The sequence below is a fragment of the Podarcis liolepis genome (assembly GCF_965112155.1).
Source record: "Podarcis liolepis genome assembly, chromosome: 4".
In the NCBI taxonomy this organism is placed as follows: domain Eukaryota; kingdom Metazoa; phylum Chordata; class Lepidosauria; order Squamata; family Lacertidae; genus Podarcis; species Podarcis liolepis.
In genome coordinates, this window is record NC_139558.1 from 13440304 (window position 1) to 13458456 (window position 18153).

General features: G+C 42.0%; 1 protein-coding gene across 2 annotated transcripts in view; it reads right to left on the reverse strand.

Annotated features, from left to right (window-relative positions):
- The window catches only part of GPC6 (glypican 6), a 784275-nt gene that overhangs the window by 50224 nt on the left and 715898 nt on the right, over positions 1 to 18153 (reverse strand). For both annotated transcript variants that reach the window (XM_083501238.1, XM_083501237.1), the window contains exons 5-6: positions 11708 to 11838; positions 5831 to 5974 (exon numbers count right to left, since the gene is read on the reverse strand). In XM_083501238.1, the coding sequence (XP_083357364.1) occupies positions 5831 to 5974; positions 11708 to 11838 (275 nt within the window). The remainder of the gene's footprint in view (positions 1 to 5830; positions 5975 to 11707; positions 11839 to 18153) is intronic.

Below are 18153 nucleotides of genomic sequence, written 5' to 3' on the forward strand. Positions count from 1 at the left end.
GCCATGGCCCCCACTCTAAGAATGCTCCTAATCCACAATAAGAATAAAAAATTTGTAGCCCTAATTTAATTTATCCATCTCAAATTGAAAATTCCACGTCCCCAGTTAAAGGGAGGGAGAAGGGTTTTCTCACCTGACTGAACAGTGGCCACCTATATGCTTCTAAGCTTAGAAGTCTGAAAGATTTGTTAATCATGGACATTACTGCATCCATTATATTGCAAGAGGTTTGTTGTTTTCACACATTCAAATTTGAATATGTGTGTGCATGTGTAGACGGATAGGTAATAGATAGATAGATGGGCCTTTTTCACTGATAGCACCAGTGCTGTGGAATCCCTACCCTGATGAAAAACTGGAAGCCCCATCAGCATTGGCATTCTGCCGGCTCTTGAAAACATTTCTTGAAAGCATTTCCCTGATTGGCTTGTTTATCCTACATATGTTAATTGTGGATGCTTTAATGTAGCCGTTTTACTATGTATTTTAATTACAGCAGCTGTGTTTTTAATTAGTTTTATTTTTGTCATTTTACTATTGGTTTTATTTGTTTGTGAACCACCCTGGTATTTCTTTTTGAAATGAAAGGTGGTATAATAATAATAATAGTAGTAGCTGTAGTAGCAGCAGCAGCAGAAAATAATCTAGAGATCTCAACCAGAGGCTGGACAGCCATCTCTTGGGGATTGATTGATTGATTGATTGATTGATTGATTTTATTAAATTCATAACCCACTCTTCCTCTCTCAGAAGAGACCAGATGCCCTGGAACTGAATTTTCTGCATTAAGCAGAGGGTTGTACATGATGGCCTCAAGACTTCTCCACCTCTGTGATTCTATATTTTTAATTCTCAAAATGATTGTGCGTGATAACCGATAACCCCAGCAACATGCTTCTTCTGATTATTTTTTTTAAGTGTAAATGTATACCGATAGCTAAGACATGTAAGTGTTATGAATCCCTTTCATATTTGTAAATTTGTAATAAAATGTTATTGCAGCTTTGTCTGTTGAAACTCTTTGAATCGGCTGCAGAGTTAGAAAACAGTAGAAAAAGATAGAGGGTGAAATAAGCAGACTTTCACAATGAAAGTCAAGAGCTGCTTTTATGTACCACACATAACAGCATCACTTTTATATTTTGCACGTTAAGAGTCATTTCTGAGAAGAAGGGAGTGTCAAAAAACTTTTTTTTTTTTTGGTCTGAGGGGACAAAAGAAAAGTACCCGATGGTTGAAGGCATTGATAACAAGAACACTGATTCATATGTTTAATGTAGTTGTGAAATAAGTTTTGTGTCCCAACTCGTTTGAAACATGAATTCCTTAATTAAAGTTTAGCGAGCGAAGATGCATTATGCATATGGACACTTAACAACAATAAGTGCTTATTTAATTATGAGAGGAGCTGTAAAAATGAGTGTATTGTAAAGTTAATTGGGAGTTGAAGTGATTGCACTTTAATTTGACAGGCTCTGGATTACTTGTTTCAGTTTTGGGCGCATTCAATTTTCTCATGGACAGAAATGGATCTCTCCGTTGAAAAGCTGTTCTCGCCATTTCATCTTAAGAGTAATATATTATGACTAGTGAGATGCATGGCAAATTTGTGGGAATGTTTTAAATCTGCAGCATAGATTCGCCATTTGGAGTTTGTATCGTGGAGATTAGTTTGCTAGTAGCAGCAGCCAGTAAATCTGGGAGGAGGAAACTGTTGTTTTCCAGAGGTTGTTGGCCTGCCTTCCCCATAATCCCTGACTATTCGTCATGATGGCTGAGGCTGACAGGAGCTGGAGTGACCATAAGGAAGGTCACAGTTTGAGCATCCCTGATCTGCTGGCTTCTGCTAGTGCTATAATAGTCTTTTTCCTTGCTGCTTTTCTGTGCAGGGATGGAATGAACTATCTGGGGGTATTTCTTCCAAGTAAATAAGCATAGATCCCCTAGACAGAGTCTCTTGGATCCCCATCTCTCAGCTTTCTGACAGAAAAAAGGTAAAGGACCCCTGGATGGTTAAGTCTAGTCAAAGGTGACTATGGGGTTGCAGCGCTCATCTCACTTTCAGGCCAAGGGAGCTGGTGTTTGTCCACAGACAGCTTTCCAGGTCATGTGGCTGTGATGTTAACATATGAGAGTGCTGGAGGTGAAATAGTTAAACAGGTTACCCAATCAGGACCCAGGGGGGTGGAGTCAGAGGGACTATAAAACCAGCTCTGGGAGGAGTTTGTTGGGAGTTGGGTGGTTGGTTGGAGTGGGAGTGAATTGGAATAGAGTTTGTGGGTAGGTTGAGTTAGTGTAGTGAAATAAGCTGAGTCAGGAACAGTTAGGGGCTAGGAAGACAAGTAAATATCTGAGAGGTGGTTTAGTGAGTGAGAGCAGGTAGTGGAAGTTATAGGTCTGGATAGGCACCCCATGATTGTAATTGACCGATACCGTTTATGAAACCACATGCTTGTTAAACTGAAATAAATAAACAAAAGTTTATGTTTCAATTTAACCCTGACTGGACTCAGTATTGTACCAGGTAGGGCCTGGGTGGTGGCAGCGAGAAATAAAGTGGTGGCACAGGGATCAATAGATGGTGAAATGTCTGGGAACTAAACCGCTTCTGATGCAACGGAACACCGTGACAGAAGTCAGAGCGCACGGAAATGCTGTTTACCTTCCTACCGCAGCAGTACCTACTTGCAATGGCATGCTTTCGAACTGCTAAGTTGGCAGGAGCTGAGACAGACCAATGGGAGCTCACCTCGTCATGGGGATTCAAACTGCCAACCTTCCAATCCGCAAGCCCAAGAGGCTCAGTGGTTTAGACCACAGTGCAACCCGCATCCCTTTCTGACAGTACCTACCACAGGAAACATGTTTCAGAAAAAATAGCTAGGCGGCGAGAAGAACTCTCTCCCATACAAGGGAGAAGCACAATCCTTTAACACTGGATGCCTGGAGCGGACTTTCCACTAGGTGACCACACATGATTCTTCATTTGGAGACATGAGGACTTCTCTTATTGCAGAATTCTATGGAAAGTAGTTCCTATGATGTATTGCATTTCTGTAGCACATGAAGAGAGGCTTGAATGGTGATATTGCAGGGAGGCAAGCTGGGTCAATGGAGCCCAGCAATATTTTAATAGGGTAGTAAAAGTTTAACAGGGCCCAGGGAAGATGGGGTTGGTTGAGTAGCAACAGCCTATTGCAGGGAAAACACAAGGGTGACCCAAAGAAAGGGAACGATGGAGTCAAATTGTAGGCTTGGCAGATCTACTCTCTGCCCTAAAAGAAGTCTGAGGTCTACTAACTGGACCTATGTGCAAAACAGGAAAGTGGACATAGAATTGTAGGACAAGGTAAATACTTGCTCAGTCCACAGATTTGTTTTCAATACCAAAAATTTAGCTCACATGCAAGTCTGCTCTGATTTCCCCACAAGCTGTCTTAATTTCAGAGGGGGAAAGAAGGAAAGAATGTTCTGGGGAATTTTTTGGGCAATTGTATTGGGAGTCAGAAACTCTTGCTGGTTTACAGCCAGGAGATCCCAGTCTATCTTCTTCCTGCTGTTTTGAAATGGGATGGATGTGGGTGAAGTGGACCAAATAGCAGGCAATGTTTTTTGTATCTTAATATTGTGTCTTGGGTGTCTGTCATTCTGCTGGGCAGAACAGAGTGGTTTAATTCTGTTAAGTATCAGAAATGGATAGCATAAAAAGTGAACTAAAAAAAGCGATTGTCATTTATAGTAGTTGTTCCTATTACATCCAGCAATCTGTTCTCAAAGAGTTGGGTCAGAATGTGGGTACAAAGAGGCACATGTCACTGAAAACAATGCAGGGAATAGAGATATGTAGCATCCCTACTCAGTTACATAATCAGAACTGACAGTGAAGGAGCTGAGAGCGCCTTATGCTATAAGCATTGTTGAAACGAAGCAGGCATGGACCTGATCAGGGCCTAGATATAAGACAGCTGAGGGCTCCTTATCTGGATGATAGACAACTGGGAACTCCTGAGAAGCCCATGTAAGCAGCAGGGAGCTTTCTAAATGAAATGGAAACTACACATGCATATCTTATATAATTACCTGTAAGTATCCGAAATGTGACTGTGTTTTTATTAAGAATGCCATGAAAGGTGTCATGAAAGATGGCAAGCTTCAGATTTGGTCTTGACTTTGTAGTATCCTACTCTTAGAAATCTGGGGCAAAACTGAGCCTTTCTACCTATCCAAAAATGTTTCATGACATTCCCCAAAGGTTTCTGGCCTGATATATCTGGGGCAGTGACAATGGGGAACTCCCCTCGTCTTTGATAACACCACATTCAGCATCAGCAAACACCACCAATCAGGAGTGCCAACTTGAATAAAATATTGTGGAGATCTATGTAAGCCCCGCCCTGCGTAATCTATCACAAGATGCGGCACCCCCCCATTTGAATGTCAATGCCTGTCAACTTTGGGGCCCTCCAGTCTCCTCAAATATTTTATTAGGGGGCGGCTGAAGGGACCTCAACCACCAGGAGTTGGCTCCTATGCCACAAAGCATGTGCAGGGAGATGACAGGAAGGGCAAAGTCAATCCAGTGCTACTATTTATATGAGATATGTTGTACTGGAATGTGAATGGGGATTTACATCTCATTGCAGGAGAAGTTCATATGCTGGGGGTACTACTGCTACTAAGCCAGTGGTCCTGACCTTGCCGCCATCTTGGCCCATCCATCGCCATCCAGGTAAGCAACAATGGCACTGGTGTTGGAAGGATGGTTCGCCTTACCCTACATGCCCTACTGTCTCACTGGAAGTAAGGCTGAGCACCCATACTCCCATGTGCTTCTCCTTTCCACCCCCGTAGTCAGAAGTGCAAAGGACAACGTGGGGAAGGATGGCAAATGGCTATAGTGCACTTGTGACCCTCAAAAGGCCATTCTCACATTCTGTTAGGCTAGAGCTCAGTAGATTCATCCGGTTCTAGGAACAGTGTTGAGTAAGCAAGCAGGCAAGTCTTCAGCATAATTCTGCAACATCCCTAGTTTTTAAGAAAACATTTGTTTTGTTGGGTGATAATTGTTCACATCATATGAGCAAGGTTTTGTTGTTACTAGCCAGCTGCTTTGGCCATGTATAGCCATATGGTGAAGCCACATACATAACCAAGATTAAGAGGTGAATGAGAAAAGATTAATTATCTGTTAAGTTCTAGCTGACCAAAAATCTTTCCTCCCTATATTTTCAATTTGTAAAATTAGAAAACTGCTATAATGCATGAAGACACACAGGTCAGAATTGTTTTATAGGTCCACACTTTGAAAAGCTAGCTTTCTATGTCCTTCATTTAAGATTTAAATGAATATCTGAGGTAGGTTGTGTTTCTAACATTTTAGGTAGATTCACTGAGCCACTTACCTCAAGATGAAGCAATATTTAAGTCTCTGGCCTACAAAACTTCCCCAACTAACACAAACTTTTCCTACCATTGTGTGCCACCTCACTCAAGAATAAGTCATTCTGAAGGAAAAGGAGAGAAAAGCTTTCCCAAGGGAAATGCTTTGAAGGGTCACACATGACACATACTTACGTTGTTCTAGTGGTCTGCAGGAAAGATCATTGTTACTTCCAGTATTGTTAGTTTTTCACTGCCCAAATAATTCAACTATTTTGCTATTCTTTCTTTTCAGAGTGAAATAGCTGTTCATTGTACTGTTAGACATTTTTATCTGGTGGTGTCATGCAACAGGTATGAGCATCTAAGAGTGTGGAGAAGGTCAACTTTCAAAATAAAATCCCTTCCTTTTCATAACAATTGAGATCACTTTACCACAGTTATTACTTACCAGCCTGTCCAAACTTGTACCAGCAGCTGTTGTTGGTCTTTCCTCAGGATTATAGGGTCGAAAGCGGGTATTAAAGGTATCCGGAACAGAGCGGGAGGATCTTAAAGCTGGAGCTGGTTTAGGCTGTCCACATCCTTGAAAGACCTGCAAGAACCATGCTAAATTACTCCAAAGGTTCACTAAGAATTGAATCTAGCAGCATCTTATTCCCTGGGTCTCAATTTCAAATGGATAAATTTGATAACCTGGTCAAAGTGATTGATCAACAGCATCATCAACAATTGAATAAGCAGATTTTTTGTTACTGACTCAATGTGTTATACTTGTGAATTTTATTGTCTAAGCACCAAGTTACATGAACTGGATTTCAAGCTGTGTCACCTGTATCAAAACAGATACCTCACACATGCAATATGAAGGTCTGAGTTCAAAATACTTGAATGGCTCTATTTTGGCTTTCATTGACACTAATCAATATCTTTGTTTTTTGACTATTTCCCCCCCAACCTGCTACTCAAAAGCATGAACAAAAATTACCAGAGCATGGACCGTCTCAAGGATCATATAGTTATCCCTTTCAAGACCTTCTCTGGGTTCTTTCTTTCTTTCTTTCTTTCTTTCTTTCTTTCTTTCTTTCTTTCTTTCTTGGAACTGCACAAAGACTGGGTAGTTTCTTAAATGTGTACATTTAAGTCTTAAATTTTAAGTCTAAGTACATTCCAACATAATTATCAAACAGCCTTGAAAACATTGCTTTTACTGACTGGCTACCTATTTTTTTCAATGAACAAAAATCAACCTCAATGAAAGGACAACATTTGAGGTAAAAATCAAAACCCATGAAATTATGGCTCAAATTGCTCAGGTGATTCACTGACTTCCTTAGGCCATTCACTTGATTTTTCTACACCTAACTGGCAGCCAAATGTGTGAATGAACTGCACTGGCAAGTGTTCTGTTTCAGGTGTTATTTTCTTAAAGGAGTGTAACTTGTTTTTGGAACTAAATGGAGTTCTGTTTAAAACTTAGCCACTACCACTCCAGCTCCCATCTGTTTAAGCCTTATTTGTGTTTGGTGAAGAGGCATTTGCATCAAGGCTTCCTGGTGTGTTTTCTGAGACCCACCAAATGGAGAAAAGCTATACAGTTGTGCAGTAAGCCACTGCTAGATCAAGGGGAGCAGGCTTCACTTTGGATAAGAAGCTGTAAGGACCAGTCTCTTGCATTCAAGTGTGCACCAAAGAATTATGAGCAACACAATCTACATAAACTGAAGGTGAAAACAATGCAGAAGGAGTGGACATATTGCAAAGGTGATTGTGTGACAGCAGCCTCAATATGGCTCATGTAATAAGTGGGGGAGACAATGGGGTTAAAAATGAAAAGGAGGAAATTGATCTCATTGGTTCTACTTAGTGATGTGTCAGAATAAAGACAGAGTTCCGCCAGAATAAAATAGCGTATTTGGAGGCTGAAGAATATAATGTCATGCTCCTGAATGGTTTTAAAATTGAGCGCAGCGGATGCTTCGTTTAATCACTTTCCACATGTTATATTTTGAAAGGTAGTCAACATATAGGAATTCTAGATTGGACCTGGATAAGCCCCATTCAGGTCAGGCTGGAGGTATGCAGATCTAGATAAATAACCATTTGTCATATTCATATGTCATATTAGATGTTAAGGGCCTTTGATTCAGGCTGACGTGAATGACCTCCGTCTGACTACTAGCTAGCAACAAGCTTGTCAGAAAAGGTTTTGCCAATGTGGAAAGCTGAAACCTGGAAATTTCTGTATTGATAAAACAAAGTTGCATTGTTTGCAGCCCTAGGACTCTTCTAAGTAGATGGGGGGGGAATGGACATATCCTGATATATGGTGTTGGGGTTTGGGGGAGATCTGTGCACCTTCAGGTGAACGTTGCTAAAGAAAAGCCCAGGAGGGGAACACATGCTATCAGCTCTTAAGGAAACCACCAACAGTTTCAACAAACCCTCCTCCATCTTTAGGGATGGGTGAATCTGTCAATTTTGGTTTCTCTCAATTTCTCATTTTTTCCTGAACATAAGTTCAGTTCCCCACATCTTTTATAAAGGCCTTTTGGAGAAAATACCTTTTAAATTTTGTTTAAGCAAACAGTTGGGTTCAGTTAGAGAAAGAGTGTGTACATGGTGGGAGGCCCTGTGAGGGTTAGATTAAAATATCAAATATCTGTTGACAGCTGACAGTTGGCTGCCATGTAAGTACCTCAGGCTGGTCTGGGGAAACTCGGTCCTTTTTGATAAACTTTCAATTGGTCATTTGGGCTCGAATGCCTGGTCACTCATTGGACAGTTGAGGTGGTCTGATGAGTGGGGAGAAATCACTGCCACCCAAATCTTGTCGAAGGATAGGCTGGCCATGACATAATTCATACTGTTGAGTGACCAAAGTTGCTGAACAAGACGGAGGGTGAGACTGAGAGTGGCTGAGATTAAGAAGCTGAGAGAGAAGTCTGGGGCAGAAGTAGGTGGAAGGAGGGCAAGAGACAACCTAGGTTGAAGAAAGTTGAAGCTACAGCCTGCCCTGAAGATGAAGATTGGCAGCGAGGCCATATAAAGATGCTAAGCAGTGAGGAGAATTCAACAAGGAGCTTCTGGAACTGACCACAGTGAGAACCTCATGCAAGCCTGGCTCAAAGAAAACAAGTCTACAGGACCTTGTGGTGAGATTGACTAGGGAAGAAGGAATATGGGTAAATGTGGGCTGTGCTTTTTTCTAAAAAAAATGTTTAGGGGTGCTCTCATTTTGACTCAAGAAAATCTCCATTTTATAGTTCAAATTGGGAAAAATAAATACAGTAAATGGACAAAAGTACAAAGATTCACAAAATGTTTAGGGGTATGCATATCCCTGTGTACCCCCCCCCGAAAAAAGCACTGAATATGGGTAAATGGCGTATAAATTACCGTATTTTTCGCTCTATAGGACACATTTTCCCCCCTCCAAAAATTGAGGGGAAACGTGTGTGCGTCCTATGGAGCGAATGCAGGCTCCTTGGCTTCAGCGATAGCAACGCTAAGCCTCTGAAGCGCAGAGGGAGCGCTCCCTCTGCGCTCCAAAGGCTTCACGTTGCTTTCGCTGAAGCCTGGAGAGTGAGAGGCGTCAGTGCGCACCGACCCCTCTCGCTCTCCAGGCTTCAGGGATAGCCGCGCGCAACCCCTCCGGCAGGGAGAGGTTGCGTGGGGCTAAAGAGGAAGCCAAAACAGCCAGCGGGATCCATCCTGCTGGCTGCCTTGGCTTGTGCCTTAGCCGCCCGCAACCCCTCCGGCAGGAAGAGGTTGCGCGCAGCCTGTACGCTGCTCTTTGGGGCTGGGAAAAAAATAAGATTTCCCCCCTTGATTCCCCCCCTAAAAACTAGGTGCACCCTATGGTCCGGTGCGCCCTATGGAGCGAAAAATACGGTAAACAAGGTTAGGAACTAGGTTTTATCAGCCATCATGTAAGCCTCTGCAACTGTCACTTAAAGCTACAGTAACCTTATTACATCATCTATAACTAAGCCTTAAAGAACTTGTAAGAAAACTAGGGAGAAGAGAGATTGCAAGTTTTGTAAATACAGTTAAATGTAGTTCTAAGCCTGCTCTTCACGTTGTTGTCCCCCCTCCCTTCAGCTCACCTCCCTTGCAAAATATGTTTATAAGGTGTGTTTGCAAAGCAGTACAGGTTGGCTGTATTGATTCTGGTACCATGTCAGTAGCTGCTCTTCAGCTAGGACAATTTATTAAATAAAGAGAGAGATTCTTATTTGACTTTTTTTTTAAAAAAAAAAACCCCTAGTAGAATTGCAGAATTGTAAAGTTGTAAGAGACCCTGAGAGTCATCAAGTCCTTATATCTTTATAGTTTACAAATAAATAAAGACTATATTGTTATTTTTATTTAATTCTAAAAAGTGTGTCTGGCTGATTTTGTATCACAAAATCACATCTAAATTACCAAGCTACTGGGATATAGTTAAAAAACATTGGCAAACAGTATAGGACAGAAAAATAGTTCCCAGCCATTAGAAAGTGAATCAGCAGTGGTAAATAAAAGCTGGTTCTCCCAGCCTACAAAATATTAAGAAACCGATGGGGTGAAATGTGGGAACACCCTCCACAGCTCTCATTTTTAAAAATCATTTTAGTGCAAATCTCTCCTAAGACACATGCAAAGTTGCCTAATACACAGTTTGTCCAATGCAATTCATTTTTGTATGTTATTTTCACGAATGCATGCGTTTCTACGCACACTTTACATTGGTATCTGCATTTTTGTATGCATTGGTTGGCCGAACTGAATTGCAAAATTCAGAGAAGTGCAAATTTTGAAGAACGGTGCGTTTTGGTTCATGTAATGCTTCGCAAAGTGTGAATCAGTGTAAATGCAAACTGAATCAAGTTTTTAATTTATAGTCAATTTGTAAAAAAAAAAAAAATGGAAATTCACTTAAAATTATATTGGAAAAAAGTACCAATGGTAAGATGAGCTAACTCCCATGGGCATGCCCTTCAACTGTCCGGATGCCGTGTTGCAAATATGGTAATTGGTTTTTGAAGGCTGTTTTAATAAAGTTGGGGACCTGTTGCAACATTTCCTTGTTATATTATGGGAGGAACAAGACAAAGGTCTAGTGTGGGACAAGAAAGAGCAACCCACAGCTAGCAACATGTAACAAGACTGCAACCTCTGTATTTTCTAGCCCAGTGAACAGGCATGGTCCAGAAGCTTTTGTGGGAATCTGGAAGTACAACTTGACCCACTCTTGACTATTGGTGTACAGTGGTACGTTGGTTCTCAAACCTCTTGGTACTAAAACAACTTGGAAACCCAAACACTGCAAACCTGGAAGTAAGTGTTCTGGTTTGCTAACCTTTCTCGGAAGCAGAAAGTCCTCCATTTTGAGTGTTATGCTTCCGATTTGAGTGCCACACTTCTGTTTTAACTGTTACGCTGAGGTCTGTCTCTTTTTGCTATTTCTTTTGTGTTTTTGCAGCTTTTTCGTGTTTTTGTGACAGTGTGGAACCCAGTTCAGCTACCGACTGATTGATTGTGTGAATGCAGCACATTGTTTATTGCTTTCACTTTATGGATCAGTGGTCTCGTTAGATAGTAAAATTCACGTTAAATTGCTGTTTTAGGGGTTGCTTTGATAAGTCTGGAATGGATGAATCCATTTTGCCTTACTTTCTATGGGAAGGCGCACCTTGGTTTTGCAACACTTTGGTTTTGGAACGGATTTCTGGAACGGATTAAGTTTGAGAACCAAGGTACCACTGTAATGAAATTTCCTCTGTTGGTGTGGATGGTCTTTTTGTGCCATTCCCTCCTTTGATTTGTTGCACAGGCAGGATCCCTTGATTGCCTGCTGAAGACCTACTGAGAGTTCAAGCCTCTTCATGCCTTCAGTCCAGCCCCTGCACAGGACTTCAGAAGCTCAGAAAGCAGATTTCAGGCCAGACCTTTCAGGAAAAATAGAGGAAAATGCTCCAGATGCTTACAATAACACTTACTCCAAGCCTGACACATTTCAGAACAAATCCTTCCTCGGGGAGTAGGAGGAACACAATATAAATATACCAATAACATACATAAGAAATGGGATAGCAAAGCAACTAATGTAATAGATTCTCATAGCCTTATTTTGCTCTATACTTTACTACCTCATTTCATAGAATAAATCATATGGCAAGCACCTGGAGTTTCTCCCCTCTTTTTCCCCCTGCTCGTGGTGATTTCCTGGTTTTGTGGTTGGTCATCTGGATATTTAAGGAAAGAAACAACCAAATTTCTAAAGAAGCAATGGTAGAGTTTGATATCTAGCTGAGGCATTTAGTAGCAACAACGTATTTGATACCTTTGCTGTCACGTGTACACTGTTTTCTTGCATGTTCATGATGGCTTCGGAAATCTTGACATCAATAGGATCCATAACAGATTCAATGTTGAATGGTCCCTCTAATCTGTCTGCTACCAAAAGCATAGCATCTGTTGAAAGACAAAGCAGCCAGCCGTCAGATAATAAGTAACTATGGAGCCTCACATGATGGAACACAAAGGGTCCTGACAGATGATTCAACTTCAGAAACGTGCCATTGTCTCACAGAGAGACAATGGAAACCAGGTGTGTCTGTCCTATATAAGCACTTAAAATATGTCAGTACTCAGCTGGAGAAAAAGTCGAGAGCACCTGAATCGGACACCAGGAGGAGAAAGAAAGAGGAGGAGAGGGAGGGAGGGAAACACACACACACACACACACACACACAGAGAGAGAGAGAGAGAGAGAGAGAGAGAGAGAGAGAGAGGAGTACTGCAAATTCAGCCAACAGGTGTACCAAAAAGTGGAGTTCTCTCTCTCTCTCTCTCTCTCTCTCTCTCTCTCTTATACACTCACTCATTCATTGATTCATTCACTCACTCACATATATTTTAAAAGGTGTACCTAGAAAGCTTTGTTATGCTTATGTTAATATAAGACATTGTATTGTATTTTAGTGTTCTGTTGGAAGCTGCCCAGAGTGGCTGGGGAAACCCAGCCAGATGGGCGGGGTATAAACAACAACAACAACAACAACAACAACAACAACAACAACAACAACAACAACAATAAATCACCATAATCATCATCATCATCACACAAGTCTGTTTTCAACTACATGTACCAATTCAACAGAACTGGCTTGGGTAGCAGTCCTTTATTTTACATTTACATCTGTCAGGGCTGGTTCAGAACCACCGGCATTGCTACCAGATGTTGGATTCTTAAGCCTTATCAGAGGAAACTGGCCACTCTCCAGGCACTCGGCTTAAGGTCCTTGTTGACCTCCCCGTCTGCGTCTCCCGGCAGGATTCAGGCTAGGTCACTATCGGCGATCCTCCTCAAGCGTGAGGAGAACACACCACTCTCCCCTCCTCCCTGCCTCCCCCAGGGAGGGGAAAGAGACAGACAGAAATGTATTTACATGTCTTTATTTCTGTCTTTGCAGCAGTACAGAGAAACGTGTCTGCACTCATCAGACTCCAACAGTAGAGAGAAAAACTCCACCCCTGTACTTCCAGTACAGGTCAGATGACACTCTGAGCTAACATCCGGTACTCAGTACAGTGAATAGACTGCCCCTTTGTTCCCATGGTACAGTCCCAAACATCAACATCCTGTTTTGCTTTCCAGCCACCTGCAGCTCCCTCCTGCATTGCTGCTTTTCCGTAACAGTTGTTGTTGTTGTTGTTGTTGTTGTTGTTGTTGTTGTTGTTGTTGTTGTTGTTGTTGTTGTTATTATTATTATTATCTTCCCACTCTCCAAGGAGCTCAGTGTGGAACATGTATCATTGCATTTTATCTTCATGACAACCATGGGAAGTTGGCTAAAACAGAGTGACTGGTTCAAAGCCACCCAGTGATCTTCATGGCTGATCTTTGGCCTCTCTTTGGCCTCTCAAGTCGTCCAAAGCTAGCCTGGCACAGTGACCCCAGCTGTTAGGGAAGAGCCATAGCTCCATGACAGAACAGATGTTTGTCATGAAGAAGGTCAACCCATGTCAACTTCAGGTAGGGATGAGAAAGTGAAGAGACCTGCTGTTTCTTCATCAGTGTCATGCAGATTTTGCTTATTTGCCAGCCACAGAAAAGAATGCAGCCACCCCACCTTCCTCTGCCAGCCATCTTGGAAATTCTTGAGAAGGCAGCACTAGAAGCAATAGGGAGCAGAATCCCTCTTCCCAAGCAATTGAAAGCCCAGATGAAATGAACGGTCGTTATAGCTGAGGATCTGTGAATATATGAGCCAGGTGTGTATAAATGCTTTGAAGATGGTGTGGCCCACAAGACAGAGAGGTGTTCTGAAAAACTCAATATTGCTGCTCAACGGAACTCTAAGCATCACTGTTAGGTGGTGACACAGTCTACTCCATAAATGCATATCTACATGGGTCCATGTGTGTCAGCCTGTTGTTTGTGGTTTCTTGGAATATATTTGTGAGGGGTGACTGGGCCAGGGAATGATGATTTAAAGGATTCTAAAGGATCCATTCTGGCTCCCTGTACATTTCTGAGCACAATTCAAACGGTTGGTGATGACATTTAAATCTCTAAATGGCCTTGGCCCAGTATACCTGAAGGCGTGTCTCCACCCCCATCGTTCAGCCCAGACACTAAGGTCCAGCTCTGAGGGTCTTCTGGCGGTTCCCTCACTACGAGAAGTGAAGCTACAGGGAACCAGGCAGAGGGCCTTCTCGGTAGTGGCACCCTCCTTGTGAATCCTTCAGATGTCAAGGAAATAAACAACTATCTGACTTTTAGAAGATATCATGAAGTTTTTAATGGTTTTGTTTGTTTGTTATGTTTTTATATGTGTTGAAAGCCACCCAGAGTGGTGGGAGCAACCTGTCCAGATGAGCAGGGTATAATAATAATAATAATAATAATAATAATAATAATAATAATAAATTATTATTATTATTATTGCAAATATGTTTGACCCATGCTGTGTTTCTCTCCAACATACAGCATACAGCCTGCGCGGCACAGGGTGGTAGTGGTTTGATACGTAACAAGGTGGACCAGGAGAGGCACAGAAGGGATTGCAGGGCAAAACTGGAGCCCATGGCAGTAAGGAAAGCCTACTGATATACTGTATTTTTCGCTCTATAACACGCACCCGACCATAACACGCACACAGTTTTTAGAGGAGGAAAATCTGTAGGCATGCCACCCATAGGCATTCCCTCCATAACACGCACAGACATTTCCCCTTACTTTCTAGGAGGAAAAAAGTGAGTGATATGGTGCAAAAAATACAGTATATATCAAAGCTTCAGCTTGAAGCAACAAGAAGCAGGTTGAAAACTTTCTTCACAAAAGCCGTCTCTTGTCATACTTCTCTAAGAAAAAAAAAGGCAGCAGAGAGTTTAAAAACTGCATTAATAATAGATGCCACATCCCATTGCCTCATGCAGCAGAGTTGAAAACGGGCCTTTTATCTTGACACCCGAAACAGATAATTTGCCAGACGATTCGTACATAGACATATCAATCATAAGAATGGAAGCTGATCGAAATGAACCCTTGGGGTATATTCTGGAGCTTTGCACAAGACGAAGAAAACTTTTATGTGATATACTGGGATCTTATAATTAAAGCAGCTGTTCATTCTGACCCCAAGGACCTCATTTCCTTGCAATACAAACAGGGGATAAATATTGGATTCCTGCCATGACGTACAGGTACAAGTCATGTTTTATGCTCTGTGCTTTGTACAAAATGCAGCTGTCTGCTGTCGGCTGCAAGATATATTTTATGGTTCTGCTGGGGTTACACAAACTCATTTGTCTAATTACATGGCGCCGTGCTCAGAGAATTACATAATGTACAATCATAAGAGCATAGTGATGCATATTCTACTGTGTTTACAGTGCACCTTTGACCAAGTTAGACGCTACCAGCTAATCCATCCCCGAGAAGTATGTGCTCCCATGCCTTCTAACCTCAGCCCATGATCAGACAGCGCTTCCTTTCTCAATTGTTTAAAAAGAATATCCTCCCCTCCACTCCACAGTGTAGAATTCCCTTTAAGCTCTGCACTAGATAGACCGCAATATCTGCTCTGCAAGCAAACAAGAATTTACAGAAATGCTGCAAAAGACCTCATGGTTTGACTCAAAATGTTGTCATTTCCATCATAGCATGGAGGTGAACTTGCCACACACCCTTCACAGACCAGCTTTGAACGGTTTCTCTCAGAAGTGGGGGCAGAGAAAGGCATGAAAGGATGGGCGACAACAGCCACACCCCAGGAACAGCTTCGATTGGTCAGCTAAACCAGGTTGAGAGTAGCCAATGGGTCTCAAACTCATGATGAGTTAGGGACTTTCCCTGCAGGTGTAGACAGGCTCCAGAGGATTGACCAGACAAGACCAAGAGCAGGTCCAACAGTCAAAAAGGGAGCTTCTGCATGTGTGGGGCAGATGTGACTCACTGACCTGAGAAGGTGGCTCATCTTGGAAAAGGAAAACTCTGATTCTAAACCTCCGCTGCCTTGCAGGACATTTTCAGGAGAAGGAAACTCAGAGTGGAGTTTCTAAGATGGTTGGACGGTGCCTTGTACACCTCCTTCTGGCAACTCCTGCAGCCTAGCCAGTGCTAAACATATTGCTCTGCTTTCTTTTGGACCACACCAGCAAGGCCGAGAGTGGGGTCTTGTTGTATGAGCAGCCCAGGACCTCCACACACAGTGCCCTGGCTTTCACCCAGGGAATTCACTTTGGTGCTGCTAATGGAGCAGCTTGACATCACCCCCCAAGCCCACTCCATTGTTTCTTAAGACAGATGGATGCCAATAACACTGCTGGTTGATTCAACTTGGCTGACTGGAGAGACGGGTATGTTATTAGGTTTGAAGCTGCTGGAACTCAGGACGAAAGGGGGAAATGTACTAAGAGGAAGGCACGTTTGGCAAACCCTCACCATGATCAACTCCCCCCCCCCCGAAACCTATGCCCCCACTGTGGAAGGACATGTGGATCCAGAATTGGCCTCCACAGTCACTTACGGACTCACGGTTAAGATTGTGTTCATGGGAGACAATCTTACTCAGCTACGAGGGATCGCCAAAGAATTAGGTTGTGGTCCAGGCCAGAGATCACAATGAGCTTGAGGTCTTCCACCCCCTTTTATTGTTTTATTGGGTATGGGTTTTTTTGTGGGATTCGTTTGTTGATGATGAGAGGGGGTGCCCCAAAACATAAAGCAGTTCAGCTATACCTAGCCAATGTGTAGATAGAAACAGTGCATTTATATCACCTTTATACAAAAAAGAAATCAACCCATTTTTTCTATTTTCCCTCCCCTCCTTTGCCCAGTGCCGACTGGTAAATCATGCAATGGCACTCCTCCTCTTGAAAGAAAATGGATGAAGTTTCACAACACTGACTTATTATACATGCAACGGATTAGAGAAGTTTTAATGGGAAAGTATAAAACTAATGCTGAATTATTGGGCATCTATGAGTATGCTGGGACCTAAGCCAACTTCTAGTCTTTTAGATTTGGGAAAGAAAAGACTGTGGAAATGAGAGCTTTTGCATCCAGCACGTCAGTTCTCATCTCTCAAGTGATATACGTCACTCGGGATTTATACAGTTTTGAACTAGCATGAAGCGGAAGAGAGGAAGCCTTTCTTATTTGTGGACTGGAAACAGGAATATTCAGGGCCAATTTATTTATTTGTATTTTATTCTATTCAATTTATTCCCCGCCCTTCCTCCATGGAGCTATTTTATCTTCTTTTTTAATATATTTATTAACTTTTCAAAAATTATACAAAAAAACAACAAAAAAACAACAACAAAAATACAAAAATTAACAACATGTATAATTTCATTCACTTATTTTCTTTTAACTTATTTCTCGGACCTCCTCATACCTCCCCTTTTTGTATTCCAATTCCAATTATTCATTCAGCAAATCCTCACCTTTAATTTTCACTTAATTTTACACCTTTCTTTCTTCTTTCCCCCCCAATTATCTTAATCATTACAGCTAGTAACCCCTTATTCAGTCGAACATCAATCTAACATTCACTAATTTTATAATATTTCCCAAGATAGTCCTTAAATTGCTTCCAATCTTCTTCCACCGTCTCTCTTCCCTGGTTTCGGATTCTGCCAGTCATTTCTGCCAGTCCCATGTGGTCTATCACCTTCATCTGCCATTCTTCCAAGGTGGGTAGATCTTGTGTCTTCCAGTACTTTGCAATAAATATTCTTGCTGCCGTTGTTGCATACATAAAAAATGTTCTGTCTTTCTTTCGCACCAATTGGCCGACCATGCCCAGGAGAAAGGCCTCTGGTTTCTTCAGGAAGGTATATTTAAATACCTTTTTCAGTTCATTATATATCATTTCCCAGAAAGCCTTAATCTTTGGGCACGTCCACCAAAGGTGAAAGAATGTACCTTCAGTTTCTTTACATTTCCAACATTTGTTATCGGGCAAATGATAAATTTTTGCAAGCTTGACTGGGGTCATGTACCACCTATATATCATTTTCATAATATTCTCCCTTAAGGCATTGCATGCCGTAAATTTCATACCGGTGGTCATGGAGCTATTTTATCCTTACGGCAACCCTCAAGATAGGACATGCTCAAAGGGTATGACTGGCCCAAGATGAAATGGTGAGCTTCATGGCTCAGCAGAGAGTTGAACCTGGATTGTATTCAACCATTACACCACACTGTTTCTCACATAATGTCAAATTACTTGTGTGGGGTTTCTCATGACCCAGTGTCAGGGATTGGGTAGA